This window comes from Lagopus muta, chromosome 9, assembly GCF_023343835.1.
Source record: "Lagopus muta isolate bLagMut1 chromosome 9, bLagMut1 primary, whole genome shotgun sequence".
Taxonomy (NCBI): Eukaryota; Metazoa; Chordata; class Aves; order Galliformes; family Phasianidae; genus Lagopus; species Lagopus muta.
Genome location: NC_064441.1, coordinates 17,634,874 through 17,649,307, shown reverse-complemented (window position 1 = coordinate 17,649,307; position 14,434 = coordinate 17,634,874). Strand labels below are relative to the sequence as shown.

At 37.6% G+C, this 14,434-nt stretch overlaps 1 protein-coding gene across 3 annotated transcripts in view; it reads left to right on the top strand.

Moving 5' to 3' along the window:
• The window catches only part of CLSTN2 (calsyntenin 2), a 298,618-nt gene that overhangs the window by 212,115 nt on the left and 72,069 nt on the right, over window positions 1-14,434 (top strand). For all 3 annotated transcript variants that reach the window (XM_048954383.1, XM_048954385.1, XM_048954386.1), the window contains one exon: window positions 12,273-12,468. In XM_048954383.1, the coding sequence (XP_048810340.1) occupies window positions 12,273-12,468 (196 nt within the window). The remainder of the gene's footprint in view (window positions 1-12,272; window positions 12,469-14,434) is intronic.

The window sequence follows — 14,434 nt, the reverse complement described above, 5'->3', positions numbered from 1 at the left end:
ATTTTAGTTCTGTGCTGCGGGACTAATAGGAGAAGGAACTGTAAGCGTCTACTTGTGTCATGAGAGCAAACAGCTAAGACTTCTGAGTGAACAAAGCAAACAAGTACAGATAGTACTGCCATTATTAGTCATTTCTAAAAGACAACTTTTGCACAGTATTCACTGAAAGAAATGTCTGATTTTAAATGAAATTAGGTATTTCAAATACGTAGTTATTTTCATGGTGTAGAGAAAGTATCGAGTTGTCAGATCAGACAAGTTAGAAAGAAAATTACTGGATATTCTTACACATTTGAATAAGGATTCACATAACCTGATATTGTTTGGATAAATTCAAACTTTCCGAAGGCAGTAGTATTTAAGAGTATTTAAAGTTATTGTATAGAACTCTGCAAAGTTACTTAGGACTCTGCAGACTGCACAAATTAAAGATGCATATCTTTATTCAAAATATGGTTTTAATTGGTATAGTTATTGCTTAGTGGCACTTAATTATCTTGCATGCAGTCTTTGGGAGTGACAGGGCAGAGAAGAAGAACATTGAAGCAACAGCGAACTTCATTTATCTGACTTTTTGTTCCCTGTATTCATCTTAACTTCTCTTCTTGTTCTTAACATTTCTCTTCTCTCAATTAAAAGATATCTGTTAATGAGCATTGAGCATACTGAGAAATCTCAAAAGCCATGATTATGCTGTCTACATTTTCCCTCACAGAAAATTTAGGAAAAAAACCTTATCTCCAACGTCATCTTACTAGAAGCTGGTTGTGATGGCTGTCCCTTTTTTGAACTTTGAGAAACAGAAGACATAGTGAGGCCCAATGGTCCTTAAGGACAAGGGTCTGAGCTCATTCAGGGTCATTTGCTTGCTCTCAGCTGAAGGAATACCAGTGCAGCTGCTCTTGTCCTCTTCACAGCCTGTGAGACCAATCCTCTACTCCAAAAGACTTTTGAGTACAGCTTCTTCTCCAGCTGTTTGGTAAATATCAGAGGTAAAGGAAAGCTGTTCCCAGCAGATGCTCTGACAAGCAGTTAGTAAACTCCTCCTTTCAGAAAAGTTTTTGTCACCCAGCTATCCAAATCCATAAATGCCTATTCTAAAAGCTGTGTCAACTCAGCATATGTTACCCAGGGCTTGAGCAAGTAGATTGTCTGGTCATGGTGGTGTTAATGCCTTGTGTCAACAACGGCAGTGGCTTTGAATTAATTTTACATTGTGATAAACTATTTTGTTTGTTTCTTACCAGAAATACGCAGAATTATAGTTTACTTCAGAAACTGCAAATACAATTTGTTTCTTTATATTGTTGAGGAACAGTTAAACAGAAACTATATAGATATTTATTTCCACTTTCTAAATTGCTGAAATGATTTATTACTGTGCAATTTCCATGGTGTTACATTTTTATTGCTTTATATTGCACATGTTGGGTTTTAATAGTTGCATCTTTCATTTCATTAATTTGAAATTAAACATTAAATTGCAGTGAAAGTTCAGCTATGGCTCCTAAAGCATAAAAAATAAGCTTTGGTATTTACTTTCTAAAATGAAAGTGCGGATGGAATACAGACTAAGTAGAAACATAATCTCTCAGTGTGATTTGTGGTGCTGTACATAACAGCATCTGTAACTGTGGGATCTGTGTTCAATTCCAGTGCTACGAAATTTATTCTGTCCTTGTTAACTAAGAATGTTTTAGCCTTTAACAATTATGGGTTTTGCCAGGACTCAGCAAGGATTGTCTCTTTCCATTGATATCAACATAAAGTTTGTGCTTAATTGCTAAGATAGCTCCTTTTTTCACTTAAATTCTCCATTTTCAGGTTTCCTTTTTTTTTTTTTCTCTTTTTATGTGATGTGTCATTTGCTTGAAAAGCTAATACAGAAATGTTCTTTGGAATTCTTACTGTAAAACATTTATAGGGTTAGCTCTGCTAAGAGTTAGACCTATAATTCAATTCATACCTCTGAAAACTCGCACAGAAGTCACATCTCTTAGAGATGAAAATATGCTGAAGAAACACTGATTATTATTTAAAGGAGCAGAAAATGAGTCCAGGAACATTTAGATGGAGGGATGAAACTGGAATGCATGTCTGCAGCATGGATTGTTCCATTAGAGTTCTACTTCAGAATTCAGTCAGTTTTTAATAATTATTGAGTGTATGCACAGGCTTTTGAACTTCAGTTTGCTAGGAACAGCAAGTGGCTTGTTATGCTTATTTAAATCAGAGGGTGAAAGCTAATTCCTGCTAGGCTCCCAGGTACTAAAATATTTACCAGGTTATGTGTGTTTTGAAGACAAGAAATGTAGCAATTAGAAATTCCTAGCAAGTCTGAATTTCTAGGAGGTAGAAAGTAAAGCCAAGGATAACATCCACCCATTGTAACTTATGGCAAATGCTACACATTTGTCAGTAGGGCTGGCACACCCGTTATCGTATGCTTAGAGAAAGAAGGAAACTTTTTCTAAAAGGTAAATAAGACGGGCATAAAATGTAGCTGAGTATCTTGACATGAGCGGCTCTTAGACCACCAGAGAGGAAGCAGAATCAGAAAGAGCAAAGATGTTAATTGTTTGTAATAGAGCTAGCAACAATACTAAATATCAAAACTACCATTTTATTGAAGCAGGAGTATTGAGTGGATGTTTCGGTTGGTGTGGCAGTGCTGAGGGTTTTTGACAGGGTTGTATTGAAATCCATTCTCTGAAGACAGCTGCTTTCATACAGCTCATTTTCATGAAAAGTTTTGAGCACTTCTTAATTTCACATTAGGAAAAAAGCGAAGATTATCTTCAGAGCTGCTGAACAACAGGATTTATGTCTTCTGTGTAACTCTTGCTCATGAGAAAAGACGGCAACATTAAAAAGAGTAACAGCTGAGATATATGTTAAAAATTGCATATTTGCTAAGGGAGATGTTCAAGAAGCAAAAAGCTTAAATGTTTTACTGTTTAAAAGGAAACCTTGCATATCTGAATAATTAATGCAGATAAGATATCCCATTTTAAAGTCTCAGAAGGAACAGAGCAACCATTTTGTTGTGGTGTTCTGAATGGTTCTGTGTCTTCAGGTTCTGTTTAGATGCAGTTTGTGTACTCAGTATAGTTATTTTCGTATCAGTGAGAAAAGAAAAACTTAATCTAAGTTTCTATTCAGAAAAGGTGATTTTATACTACTCCATTCTGTTAAATTAAAGAGTGATGTTTGCAGTCAGCCTGTGGTTTCTTGGTGCATAATATCCCTGGTGTTACAAATAATATTCCAAAGGTCTGGGTTACTGAGATTGTTTTCATGGCTGCAGTCCCATCTGAATCACTGAATATATGAGGAATTTTTGTGGCTGATACTCCTGCGTTAGAAGGCAAGAATCTTACTAAGTTCTGAATAGATGTGAATTACTGCCTTAAAATCTGAGATGTTGAGTTGCTTGTTTTTTTGTGCTGTTATTAGTAGAATCAAAAGCTGTAAATAGGAACAAAATACTGTGTCACAGGTGCTCAAAGACAGCATTGGAACCACTGGGATAGTCAGCTCATTCAGCTGACTCACACCTCTAAGGTGTAAAATGTTAAACAAGAATAAGGCATCCCTACACTGAGCTGGGATGTGGAGTCTCAGGTTTCTGTGTTTAAAAAAGCAGGCTTCCTAATGAACTACCTGTGAGGACTCACCACAAACCTTTTCTGCATAAGAAAGCAGCCTTTCACTGACTCAATTCTGAGCAGTGGCTGGAGCCACTGATGTCTTACTGGTGGTCTTGCGGGACCAACAACACACCTAAGAACAGAACAGTGTAAAATGGCACTGATATTAAGCTCTGTATCGGCGCAACAGGAAATAAACTGTACAGAGAAAGGAGGAAATTGTAAGACTCTGAATATGATAAGCAGAACGTATATATTTTTAGAGAAAGGCATCAATTTTAAATGTGCGCGCAAAGTAGAATGCAGCTGATCTTCTAATGGCAGGTTTGCATTTACCTTTTCTGTGGATGAATTTACTCTCTCAGTTGTGCTATTTCCATTCTGATAAAAGGCCAGATGCTATAATTTTAGCTGTTGTTTTTCATTTGAGGTGATGTTTTGTAATAAAAGCATGTGTCCAAAGTAATTCATGTCTGGAGATGCAAATCATGACTTGATGCTTGGAGCTGAGTATTTCAGGTTCTTTAGCAATGGACAAGTGGAAGTAAAAACAAATGAAAGAAAGCCACGATAAGGAGGAACCATATGGTATGCTTGTAACAATTAAACTCGTGCTCTACTTTGCTGCATGTCTGCAGGATGCACAGATTAGACCCTTGTGCCTAGGCTCCACGCCAACATTGAATTAATGTTTTGAAGCTTTTCATTTAATCTTCTTTCATAGGAAAAAGAGTAAATAGTTGAGTAAAAAGCTTAGGATGGTGGGAGCACTTTACCCATTTCCTAACCTCTCTCTGTTCTGTCTTGTGTGGTTTTTACCTAACACCTGACCTATTTTATTATACATGCTAATAAGAGTGTAGGGTCTTGTGTTAAGACCAAAACTGTATCATTTCATTATTCATATAACTCACTTTATTGGCTGACAGTGTCCTGAAAATTCCACAATCATCCGTAGATATTTTACACCTCACCTGTGTAATGCTTATTTTTGCAAATCTGGTACCTGGTATCTCTGTGTGCTCTCTTTGAAAAGGCATCTGCCTCTCCACTGACTTTCATCGTCAAGTCCATTGCTTTTTATGTTTGTGTCCCAGTCAATACAAAGCTCCTAGTATAAAATCCCAAGTTAGAGCTGAGTGATGCCTTTGGCTCTGAGTAAAAATAAGCAGACGAGCAAACTGGTTGCCCTGTCTGTGCTTTGAATTAGCCAGCTATACCCCAAAATAAATTATTCACAGGAATAATTATAATAGATACATTTTCTGAGCTTCTTTATCTCAGAAATTGTCTGCCTTGATATAGGCCTCAGGGAAAGTGCTTTAATTAAAAAATAATTTTTCTGTCACTCCTCTGAGTCTGCAGTAGACTAAATATCTGATTTTCTAATCCAAGTGTGACATGTTGTTGTTAGTTGTCTTTTTCTGTCTCAATACATTTCACAATGAGCTGCATCTACCAGCTCACGTTGGTGCGAGTATCCTGCCACAGAAGATCTTTTTTGTTAGGTTTGTCTGTCACAGTGTAGAAGTTCTGTAAGCATTACAAATTTAGTAGGCAACATTCCTAATCCTAGATATTTACTTAATTTTAAATTCTAGTCACATTATAAATCATCAGTATTTTTTACATAGTTTTACATATTCTATTAGCTTTTGTCCTTTAACAGCTCAGCAATACTTAGCAGACAAAAGTTATTACAATAATATTACAAATAATAATTTTTAAAATCTTATATGCAAAGTCCTCAAGTCTCTTATAAAAATAGATTCATCCTTTTCAAAGGATACACACAGTAAAATGTGTGGCCTCACTGGGTCAGTTATGTCCATTTTTTTTCTCAGTGTAGAATTCATTAATCTGGAGGTTAGATAGTCTTATGATACATCTTTCAGACATAGATGTGGAATTTTGAGCTGTGGTAGCATCAGGGCTTCTGTGTTTACTGGAAGATGTTTTTGCTATGGCGGACATCGAGTATGGGAACAGAAGATTTGCAACCACAGTTGCAAATGTTAAGCTGAAAGTGAACGCTAATCAAATAATGCAGATAGTTTGTGTGAAGATACAAATGGCCAGTGTGCGTAGTGGTGATTGTTATTGACATGTGGAAAAGTAGATCAGACATCCTTAAAAAGTGGCAAGGCAGCATTTTTTCTGTAATGACTGTGTAGCTGTTAAAGATACCGTGCTATGCTTTACAGCATTCTTGCTAAACTGGACAGCTGTTTGTATGTGTGGAGTGTGTTTGGGTGATATCAGATGCACTGCTGAATCCATAGGATACTTGTGAGCATTAACCATTTAGTAAACAAAAGCCTTTCATTGACAGGTAGGCTCAGAGCTCCATATATTGATTGCAGTAGTGCAGGTGTTTTTTTGGTTTTACAAAAAAAAGAGCCTTCCTGCTTTCTTCCTTTATTTATTCCTGCAGATTTCAGAAAGAAAAGATTAAGAAATGTTTGTGAATATTTGTAATAGAATGTTGATTTAGTGGGTATTGATCGATGGGAGGAATGAGTGGCAATATTTTCTGTTTCTATGCTTCAGAGAATGTTGAAAGAACTACATAGTCTGTAGTAAATTAAGAACACTTTTAATTGTGAAAACATCTTGTTTTTATGTGTTTTTCTTTGATCCAGCTGTTTACTGTGAACTTCAAATAAGCACATATCAATTCTTTGTCATTTAAGCTAGAGTGTAAGGATCTTTTGTCCAGATTTGTGTGCACAGTGTGACACATTATGCCTCTAAGCAGTGGTGGTCTGATCTTCTAGAAAGCATTTCAGTCAAATGTCTCACTATTAACCAGAGCAACATTTTTTAAACAACCTTCTATGTTAAAGAAATAATAATAGAGTAACTTTTCCAGCTTCTGTGTTGCTGGGTGCCTTCATGACCTAAGCGAATTCCCTGGGAGGCTTATCATGGAGCCAGGATGAAAGCCAGTGATGGCTGCTCTTGTAGGCTACCCACAGAACTATCTTTTTATCCTGAGCAATTGCTCCCTGCATCAGCAGAATGAGACTGGTTAGTTAGGTGTGGGCTTATGACAGCAATGAATCACTGGAAGTACAGCGCAGCTTCTTCCATTTTCCAATTTCAAATTGTAGGAATGGAATAGGAAGGGTAACAGTGGATTTATGTTCTTGCTTTGCAGAGCTTGCTGCCTGTAAAATTAGATAGGAGGAAATAACATTTTTTTGTAGTTTATTGGGATATTTGCACCTCCCTTTGCTTGTCATTTCAGTATAGCTTCCAGGATTTTAGTATTCCATGAGGAGTTTAATAGCATTGGCTTCAGTGATCTGGAAAAGCATACACAGTACTTACCACCTTTCTTAATAATTTTTATCCTTGAAGATATTTTACATCTCCATCACTTCACCTCCTTTTTCCAAACAACCACTCTTTTCTCTCTCAAATCCCAATCTTCAGTGTTCCATAATTATTTAAACAGTAGTTACAGCTTATCATAAAAAACTTGTCAAAGCAGTAAGCCTTGCCAGTGGCACTGAGATACGCTAAAGGTTGGCAGCTGTGCACTGCAGGATGTATTTGCAGGATTCAAACAGAGAAACTTGTGTACAGTTGTTATCCTGGGCAGTTGCATTAAAAATACAAAATAAAAACCAACCCCCTAACCAAACATACTGAAAAAAACCATCATGTGCATGTACTGCGTCCATGCTGTGTGTTGGAGAAAACAGACATCAAGTTGATGTCACAGGGCATGCCTTGCAACCCTGCTATAAGCTTTGAGGTTCTCCTCTGGGTGCTTTCCAAGTGCCTTACCATCCTTTTTGTACTGTGGAGCCCAGAAATGCACACAAGGTCAGGCTGCACCAGCACTAAATATAGCATGAGAAGCACTTTTTTTTTGACTGGCTACGTTGTGTTTAGTGCACCCCACAAAGCATTTTGCCCCTCTGCTGTAAAGACACACTTGTTGGCTTGTACCAAGCCTGCTGCCACCAGCAGCCTGGGCCCCTTCCTGCTGAGCTGCTCTCCAGTTATTCATCTCCACAGCTGTGCCTTGTCCAGCAATGCTTTGTCCCAAGTGCAGCACCTGACGTTTTTCTTGAATTTCATGTTATTCAGGATGTATAAAACCAATAAAGCTGCATCCTTAATTCTAAATATATGATCAGCTATGCTGATTTGTGCATCTCAGGGAAATGTGCATAGAAATGTAGTAAAAGTCTAGAGAGTAATAATATCAGAAGAGGATATGAATGTTAATGAGTCATTTTGCCGGCAGTGAACTAATGAAGCCTTGTTTCCTGGAGGTTTGTGCCTCATTTTTGATTTACTGCTGTCAAAAAGGTGAAAAATAGAACTGCAGCTTTTCTTGTTGTTGGGCTTTTACAAGGTTTTGATATGAATGGATGCCATCTAGTGAGATGTGACCTCTTTGACACCCTTTCACTATTCCTGTAGTTTCTTGATATTGTGCAGCTGCATGATTACTTAGTGTCTGTGGGAAGCAACTAATCTTCTTAATGTTTAGCTGAAATCAGCAAGTGGTTTTGGAGTTAATGGGAGGAACAAATACGTGTGTGTACACTCCCACACATACTGAGTACTCCATAAGCAATCGTAAGGCTGCAAGAAAGAATGTGCCAGGAACTCTGGTTGAACAAAACTTTTGTAATTACTGATTCATATGCAACTCTATTTTATTAATTACTGGTCATAATGATCAAATGTCAGGGATCTCTGCATTCTTCTGTATTCTTTATGTAATAAAATGTGAATTAAAAGCAAACATTGATGGGAAAGGCAAAGTAAGGGTGCAAATATATAATTTTTAGAAACGTTTGAAATTGAGTTCAAGGCAATAATTTTGTGTTGCAATTAAAGTTGTAACATTGCTTTTTATTTCTTAGAAAGCAAGGGGCGTTTTGTTTATTTATATGATTTGTAATGCAATTTTGTTGATTAAAGCCTGTGTAAATGTAGCTGAATAGGAAACATTGTCATTAGTAATTTCTAAATGATGGAAAGATTTGTTGGTTATATTTCTGTAACACGGAACTGTCAATAGCATTTTCAAGCTAGTATAGTTCTTACAAAGGAACTTACTATTTCTTTGCTAGTAACCTACTGATTTCTCCCAGATTTCTCAAAATAATGCAAAAAATGTATGGTGCTAATGACTGATAATCATCTGAATTATACAAAGAGAAAAGGTTATGTCAGAATTTAGTTAAAAAAGTGTGATTCCATGAAGCAACTCTTAGCAAAGTGAGGAGATTCTTTAGTAATCCAGCAGAAATCCAGGAGCTTGTACCTCCTGGCCCTGGGAGAAGAGGGACTTTCCTTTTACTCTGGATTCAACTGCTATAACATGTCACGAATGTTAGTCTACCTTTATGTGGTTTCATCATCTTGTGCCTGTTTCATGAACTCACTGCCACCACCATTTGGATCAATAAACCCTATATATTTCTATTCCCAAGCCCATTTAAATGAAATGAAGGGTTAAACGTAGTATTATTTTTCTGCATTGTCTGTTGTGGGGAAAACAGTGTCTCAGTTTGCCCTCTAAAGCACCTCTACAAAGGAAACAAAAAGTGAGTGGTGTCAGTGTCCCAAAGGTGGTTGTTCTGCAGCTTAAATAGACTTTGAATAAGACAGAGACCCATCTCCTCGTTGGATACTTAACTGCATGTGTCTATGAGCCTGGTAAATAACATAAGCTTGGCACAGTTCTTACAGGCATCAGCTGGGTTTGGGGTTGGTCTGTCTGGGATTAAAAATTAAAGCCCCGTGGCTCCATTTTGTAGTTAAAAAATAATACTTGTTATATTTTAAAGAAAGTATTTGTGATGTCTAACAGTAATTCCATATATCTGTGCGTGTCTTGCAGTGTGAAGACAGATATCATTTAATTTTGTTACAGCTGATCAATTCTATTAAAAATATTACTCATTACAATTACTGTACATTTTTAGAATAAACTTATTCCTTTAGAAACAGCAGAACTCTCTCTCTGAAAATTTTTACCTAGCTCTTAAAAATATGTGCTATTTATATGAAAATAATAGAGTGCTGTAACCTAAATCCAGAAGTATATGCTTTTTTTTTTTTTTCATATTTACAAATATCTCCCTATATTTGTGCAGCTGTCATTATTTTATCTTAAATAAATGTGAACATAGAAGACAAAATTAGAGTTGTAAATAAGGCTGGAATATCTAGCATACAAGCAGGATTTGGAACCTTCCAAATACTTGCTGAGAACTAATTAAACTTGTCCTGCTTCTATAATTGCTTTGCATCAGCCCTCTATGTTTGGAAAGGAAAAAATGATAAACATTCAGACAAAGGCAGAGGTTGCTTTTTTCCTGTCTTGAGCTATTTCTGCTCTTCAAGAATGTAGGCTTGATGTCTGCAAATGCTGCACTGTTTATAATTAAACAGTGGATCAATAAAATAATAAATGCAAAGCACTGAAGTTAGGATTTCTGTTGTCAGATTGTGCATCTGAGGATAGCTTATTTTTATTGAGAGGCCACTGTTACAGAATACAAGAAGTGGTATTCTTCCATTAAACGTCCCACACTTATAAAACTGAAATGCACAGTATCATTTTAGATGAACATTTCACTTTGAAGTTGCATGGAAATTAGAATAGTATTTGTTTTCAGAGAGAGAGAGAGAGATGGTAACAACATTGAGGTGCAAATTCAGTGTTTGGTGCCTGTAATCAAGGCTAAACAAACTGCTTCACTTCAACCTTCTCTTATGTTTTGTTTCCTATGGAACAGATCATAAGCACTGTGAAGCTTGCTTATATGGTGATGCAAGGACTTAGTCTTTTCCAGAGACTGACTTTCAAGACAAAATCCCTTCCTTCCTCAACAGCCCCAGTATTCATGTTCATTGAGCACAAACTGAAGAGAGCCTGGAACAGAGCAAATCCTCCATCCATCCTGAAATACCACACAGCCCTTTCGTGCCATTTGAGTGAGGGGCTGGAGTGAGCAAATGTCCAAGTAAACAGTGTGTTCTCTCTATGCCTCATAATTAGTAAAACAACTGCATGTAGACACTGTAAAAGCACTCACAGCACTGATAGCAAGGGTGAAGAGTGGGATTCATCTGCCTAAATGTCAGTGTATGTAGCTGAGCTCAGCTCCAGCTCCCATTGTAATCAAGGGAAGAATCGTAGTTGAGGGAATATCCTGAAGACCTTTATTCATAAATATGCATAAAGCATAATATGCCTAAGCATACCCAATTTCTACCTCCACACCTATCCCCCCTAAAAATACAAACACCTAAATCTTCATTTTTTCATTCCCTTCGTAATTAGAATGATGAACTCTGTCATTTCTATAAAGTCACTGGCTAGCATCTTCTCTAAAAACAAACATTCTAGAACAGAAAGAGAGAAGTCAGTTAACACTTGTATTAGAGGTCACAGATTCAGAGTTAATTTAGAATTTGGCAGTTGGTTCAGATATGATTGGCAAGAAGATAGCCAAAAGGCTGCAAGTATAAATTGGAAATAAATGGAAATAGATTATGTGACTGGGATACAGCTCTGAATCCATAATGCATGTCTTGAGACTGACTTGCTCATAAAAGAGCATGTGTTTAATGTGTCATAAAAATATTTAAGCCACATTGGTCTTTGTATAAATGTTCCATTTTTAAAGTTGAATTCTGGAGTGGCTAAAAATGACTTCAGCATGCGTATCCTTGCCATCAGCATAAAGGGTAATACGTACATACATACATACATACACACACATATATAAAGAAAAATCACTGGAAACTGTTTTTTTCCCCTTTGAGATCTGCATTACCTTCTTTGTTGTTGTTCTTAGCTTCTGTGTCCAGATCTGTTTTTTAGTCCTTGCTCTGCCATCTATTTTGTTACATAGTATTCCTCTGAGAGAAGCTGTGGATGTTTTCTGTTAGGATACAGTTGGGAGGCAGTGAGTTGCTGACCAGAAGGCATCTTGTATGGGTTTGTGAGTGTGCATGGGTGACTGCAGTGTCCAAAAGAGACGCTTGCCTGTGTTCCTTTGACTACTTCTGTTCCAAAGATGATAAAGATGATATATGTGTGTAAATAATGTAAGATATGTTTTGAATGTGCTTATGTTCTGCATCATTAGTTTTTTCACTGTTGGTAGCTAAACTGCAAGAATCTGAACATCTGCTACCACCTGCTAGCTCAAGTGTCTGCGGGAAGCAGTGACAGCAGTTAGAAAAGATCACCTCTAAAATGTTCTCTTTTCTTTCTGCTTTTCTCTTTTAACTAAGCACTGTCATCTTAACTTAGCTCAGAATTTAACCTGGTGCCATATCTAAGGAATGGTTTCTAGAGTGTTAAGAAACATTCTGCAGTGACAGAAGAAGAGGAGAGGACGTGACCAGAGCTGCTCTCACCCCATCACTCTCCACAAATGCATGGCCACCATCCCTTGTACATACGTGTTAATCTTATACCTGAGTCAGTATTACTCCATCCATAACAGCATGTGAAATACAGATCAGTGCTAACATCTCCAGTGGTACTGTGATGCATTAGATTATGATTGTTTTGTGTTATACTTATATTACAGTATTTTAATATTTGTGTTATATTTATCTTATTCCTCACAGGTGAGATATGTGCTTTTAAAATTCACGGACAAGAAATGCCATTTGAAGCTGTTGTGCTTAACAAGACATCTGGAGAAGGTCGTCTTCGAGCCAGAAGTCCTATTGATTGTGAGCTGCAGAAAGAATACACGTTCATCATTCAAGCCTATGACTGTGGATCAGGACCAAGTGGAGTAAACTGGAAGAAATCTCACAAGTAGGTGAAAATAACATTTATTCGCTTTGTTGTGCATTTACTCTATGGTGCAAATCAGATTGAAGGTAACCTTTTTATAGAATCATAGAATGGTTTGGGATGGAATGAACCTTTAAGATCATCTAATTCCAAACCCTCACTGTAGGCAATTAGACCTCTTTTAGAGCAGGTTGCTGAAAGCCACATCCAGCATGGCCTTGAATGCTTCTAGGGAGGGGGCATTCACAACCTGTTCCAGTGTGAGAAACTCCAGCGAGTGTAAAGAATTTCTTCCTAATATCTAGTCTAAGTCTACCCTCTTCCAGTTTAAAACCATTTTCCCTTGTCCTGTCGCTACCTGCTCTTATGGAAAGTTCCTTCCCAGCTTTTCTGTACACCCCTTCAGGTACTAGAAGGCTGCTATAAAGTCCCCCTGGAGCCTTCTTTTTTCCAGACCAAAGGGCCCCGGCTCTCTTAGCCTGTCCTCACAGGGGAGGTGCTCCATGGCCTTCCTCTGCACCTACTCCAGCAGCTCAATGTCCTTCTTGTGTTGGGGTCTCCAGAACTGGAAACAATACTCCAGGTGGGGTTTTGTGAGAGCAGGGTAGAAGGGCAGAATCACCTCCCTTGACCTGCTGGTCTCGCTTCTCTGGAAGCAACCCGGAATATGGTTGGCCTTCGGGCCTGCAAGTGCACAGTGCTGGCTCATGTTGAACTTTTCATCAACCAGTGCTCCCAATCCTTCTCTTCTGGGCTGCTCTTAAGCCATTTTCCACCCAGCCTGTGTCTGTCTTGGGATTGCCCCAACTCAAGTGCAGAACTTTGCACTTGAACTTGTTGAATTTGATGAGATTGCATGGGCCCACCTCTCAAGTCTGTCCAGGTCTCTCTGGATAGCATCCCTTCCCTCTAGCATGTCAACTGTGCCACTCAGCTTTGTGTTATCTGCAAAGTTGCTGACGGTGTACTCGATCCCACTGTCCATGTAGCATACGAAGATGTAAAGTAAAGCCAGTCCCAATGCTGATCCCTGAGGAATACCACTTATCATCAGTCTTTCCTTGGACATTAAGCAGTTGGCCACAACTTTCTGAGTGCAGCCAGAAAGTCAATTCCTTATCCAGCAAGTGGTTCATCATCATTTCCCTTTTTCTCCAATTTGGTGACCAGGATATCATATATATGTTTATACTGTAGTCATGTAGAAAGCAGTTAAACCAAGATGATTAGTTGTCACAATGGTTTGTCCACTTTTAATTCCTACTTCTTTTTAGAGATTTTTTCTTTTTTGCCTCTGACAGTTTGACTTACTCTGCACTGGTTCCAGCTGAAGTTTTTAACAGAATCACGGTTTAAGTGGAGAAGTGTATCTCAGTTTTGGTTAACTTTTCCATTTTTGCTTTTATATTAAATACATTGACTGAACAGATCATCCAGGAAATAGAACCTAGCTCTTAGAAATTGTAATTAAGTGTTCTTTCAGTTCACCTCATTTGAAATGGTAAGAAAAGGGGAAATTGATCATTTTTTTAGTATGTGCATATATATAAGCTATTTCACTGTTGCCTTTGCACAGTGGATTTCTGATCTCAACTTTTGGACAGAAAGTCCCAGAGGAATTAACATCCTCTTGTTATGAAAGGGTATTCAAGGTGAATAGGTGGTACTTTTTACTGTGGAGCCAGTTTCCTGCGTACCTTTTAAATAAAGGCAGTGCCCTTTTCCCCCTGCAAGGCATGCAGACCATTTGTCATTGACTCAGATATAGAAGTATAACTCCTGTTCATTTTGCTAAGAACCACTTAAATGATTAATAGGTCTTCCTTTTATTCATCCAGACAATTAAAATTTTCATTAGCTCTATAAAGCATTCCAAACTCTTTTAGGATGTTTAAAAAGAATGTATATCTAGAATAAAGTCTACAATATCAAATAATTATCAAGTTACAGAAACAATTTTTCCTCAATACTATTAGTTTTTATAGCA